Below are 3,486 nucleotides of genomic sequence, written 5' to 3' on the forward strand. Positions count from 1 at the left end.
TATATATATATATATATATATATATATATACTATATATATATATATATATATATATATATATATATATATATATATATATATATATATATATATATATATATGTATATGTATATGTATGTGCACATGTACATATACATTTTTATGAATTTGAATGTATGTATCTATTTATGTGTATATGTATATGCATATACATATATTTCACGACCAAAGACGGCAAAAGCAGCAGCGAGGCATCAAGATACATATGTATAGGATATTTATAACAGTTCTCGAAGACAACAATGGATGTGATATTTATAGGACAGCAACCGTTCTAACAGATCTTTTGTGCACTATAGTTTATAAATCGTTTCATCACATCATTTACGCGGAGCTCAGATTAATTTTGTATTAATTCTGCAATTTGGGGTTTTTTTTGGGATATTCAACTACACATTTGGTACAAGCAATACCCTGTTCCCCACCCAACCACCATATATAATACTCTCGCTGCTCTTCTTACGGTTGTCATAGCAACAGCCCACTCCTAATAACCTAACCACCTGCACATTGTATGTAACATCCACGCAAATACGTCCGCAATAACCCCTAACTTGATCCTGTGTAGCCGATTGGGCCATACCTGGAACTCTAAGTCGAGCGTTGTCGCCTTCCTGCGCTCACTCTGTGTCATGTTCTTACCGTGCTCCTGTGCGTAATGTGCCTTGTATTCCAACTGTGACCCGAATACGATGAATTTGGCCTCCAGACCTACAAAGGATATAGGAAACGGGTCGTAAACTGTGGGTGAGGAATAAGACATACTCAGGATATTGGAAACGGGTCAAACTGTGGGTGAGACATCCTGAAGACACCGGTACATGCTGCTAGATTTGGTTCAAGAGCTTACGAAGGGTATTGGCAATGAGGTGTAACGTGTGGGTCAGAAATAAGGCCTAAAAGGGGTATGAGAAGTGGGCCGTCACTTTGAGTGAGGGACATTTTGTATGTCCTGAGGACAGCTATAGAGGCTGTTAGATTCGGCTTACAAGCATTCAAAGACTATAGGAAAAAAGACGTAACCTGTGGGTGAGATATACATATAAGCGCTCCGATACCATATATGAACCCCCATCCCCCACTACATACAATGTAGATACGCCTGCAACTGTGACATTGGCTGTGAACACGAGTGCGCAGAGCACGATATTCGCTGTCTCATCTCCAAGAGACTTGTTACCATAGATGGGATACCTACCCTTGAACCAATCCATACATACACCACACACAATATGGCTCGATCCCTAGAACAAGGGCGTCTATATGACCCCTCATATGGATGCCCCACATACATACACTATATACATCATATACACTCTCCACAACATACTACACTATATACATCATACACACTCCACAACATACATACACTATATACATCATATACACTCTCCACAACATACATACACTCTCCACAACATACATACACTAAACACATCACATACATTCCGGTTCCTGGCACTGGATATGGGTATCGTCCGTCTGGAAGTGTTCTTCAAGTCTGTCGTAATCGGCATAAAACGCGTATGCATCTCCGTTTTTGGTGCAGATGGGGCATTGGTAATGTTTTTGGCGCAAATGTTCGAAAAGCGCGTCGTTGTCGAAAAATCGGGTCTCGCAGAATTTGCACATGGGATGACCTAAAATGGTCGGGATTCGGAAGAATATATTTGAGATTCAGTGGGAAGGATATGTATGAGGATCTGTACTCACTACACGAGGTAGATATATACAGACTTATGGATGTACGCATATGAATACATGTGCATATACGTAGATACACACAAGAGTATGGATGTACGTATTTGTATGCATGTGCATGTACATAGGCCAGTCGAAAACGTAAAACAATATGAATGAGAGAAGCACTATCACAATGAAGAACAGCAGGTCACAGTCCAAGGTATGTTGTGCCTAGCTGTCATACGTAAATACACACGGCAGTATGGATGTACGTATATGTATGCATGTGCATGTACATAAGCCAGTCGAAAACGTGAAACAATATAATTGAGAGAAGGACCATCACAATGAAGAACAGCAGGTCACAGTCAAAGGTGTTTTGTGCTTATCTGTCAAGACCAACAAATATCAACCGCAACGTACGCCGATGAAAATGTCATAGCTACGACATGGGACACGTGACACATGACATGTAACACATGACACGTGACAAGTAGTGACGGATTTCTGGATACACGATGACCACCTCACCTTTAGCTGACTGATATTCAGAGTCTCCTTTCTTCCGGTGTTTGTTCAGATTGGCTTTGGTGTACCTGACCTAAGGGTGTGGCCAAGCGAGAGCAGCTGATTAAACAACAAGTCCCCTCAGAATATGCGTATATATATATATATATAATACTTACCTATAGATATGCATCTATATGCATATGCATATGCATATGCATATGCATATGCATATGCATACTCCTATTCATATATAAATATCCATATATATATACATATACATATAATACATATACATATATACACACACACACATATATATATATATATATAAATATATGTATATATAAATATGTACTACATATATGTATATATATATATATATATACATGCATACAAACATACATATATATATATATATATATATACATGGAGACTCATCGGAACCATACCTGTTCGCTGAAGAAGATCTTGACATTCTGCACACACAGATCACAGTAGAATAGGCTGTGCTCAGCCTTAGTGTGCGCTTTCAACGAATTTATATTCGGGAATTCCTGCTGTTCCTCTTGACAGATGTACTTGAACTGGTTTAATACCCAATCTTTCACATGCTTGTCTTCGTAGTAGATACCATAGTCCTCGCCCCACTCCATGTCATGCACAGGCAGCTAAGTGGGTGGATACACCGAATGAACGACATGATATTAGTAAACTGGCCCACATGTTAGTAGTATACACACTCGTTTCTCGTATATGGGAAGGAAAGAGATTGTTAAAATCCGTGCCCAGGTACGCGATATCTCACATAACTAGTTGACAATGGATCTCTTCAATGTTTATGCTATACGTCGTCGTAGCATATGCCACTACTAGCCTCTATGTCGTGCACGGACCAGGTGGAGCAGGCAGATACAAAGACAACACGACCATGACTATGATTTTTTGCATACAGGTCGTATGCGTGCGCTATCCAAATACAACTGAATACAACACGTATGCAAAAAATGAAACGTATCTGTTACCAATCTTGCGCGTTTGTATGATTCATAGGTATACCCGAAAATGTGATCACGTTGTTCCGAAAGGTCTAAAGTACATGTGTACTTTAGCCTTGGCTCAGTCTAGATAATGACGATATATACATGATTGAAAACTAAGTGTATTTGTAATTACGTGCACTGCATAAAAAAGTGCACTACATAATAAAAGTGAAATATATATTATACAAATATATATATATATATATATATATA

General features: G+C 38.6%; 1 protein-coding gene across 1 annotated transcript in view; it reads right to left on the bottom strand.

The window, feature by feature from the left end:
* The window catches only part of SARC_08548 (hypothetical protein), a gene marked incomplete at its 3' end in the record, with an annotated part of 11,444 nt that overhangs the window by 7,203 nt on the left and 755 nt on the right, over nucleotides 1-3,486 (bottom strand). Inside the window, exons 2-5 of the mRNA XM_014297470.1 lie at nucleotides 2,683-2,901; nucleotides 2,255-2,324; nucleotides 1,486-1,680; nucleotides 624-751 (exon numbers count right to left, since the gene is read on the bottom strand). Coding sequence (XP_014152945.1) covers nucleotides 624-751; nucleotides 1,486-1,680; nucleotides 2,255-2,324; nucleotides 2,683-2,901 — 612 coding nt within the window. The remainder of the gene's footprint in view (nucleotides 1-623; nucleotides 752-1,485; nucleotides 1,681-2,254; nucleotides 2,325-2,682; nucleotides 2,902-3,486) is intronic.

Source organism: Sphaeroforma arctica (assembly GCF_001186125.1).
Source record: "Sphaeroforma arctica JP610 unplaced genomic scaffold supercont1.780, whole genome shotgun sequence".
NCBI classification, from domain to species: Eukaryota; class Ichthyosporea; order Ichthyophonida; genus Sphaeroforma; species Sphaeroforma arctica.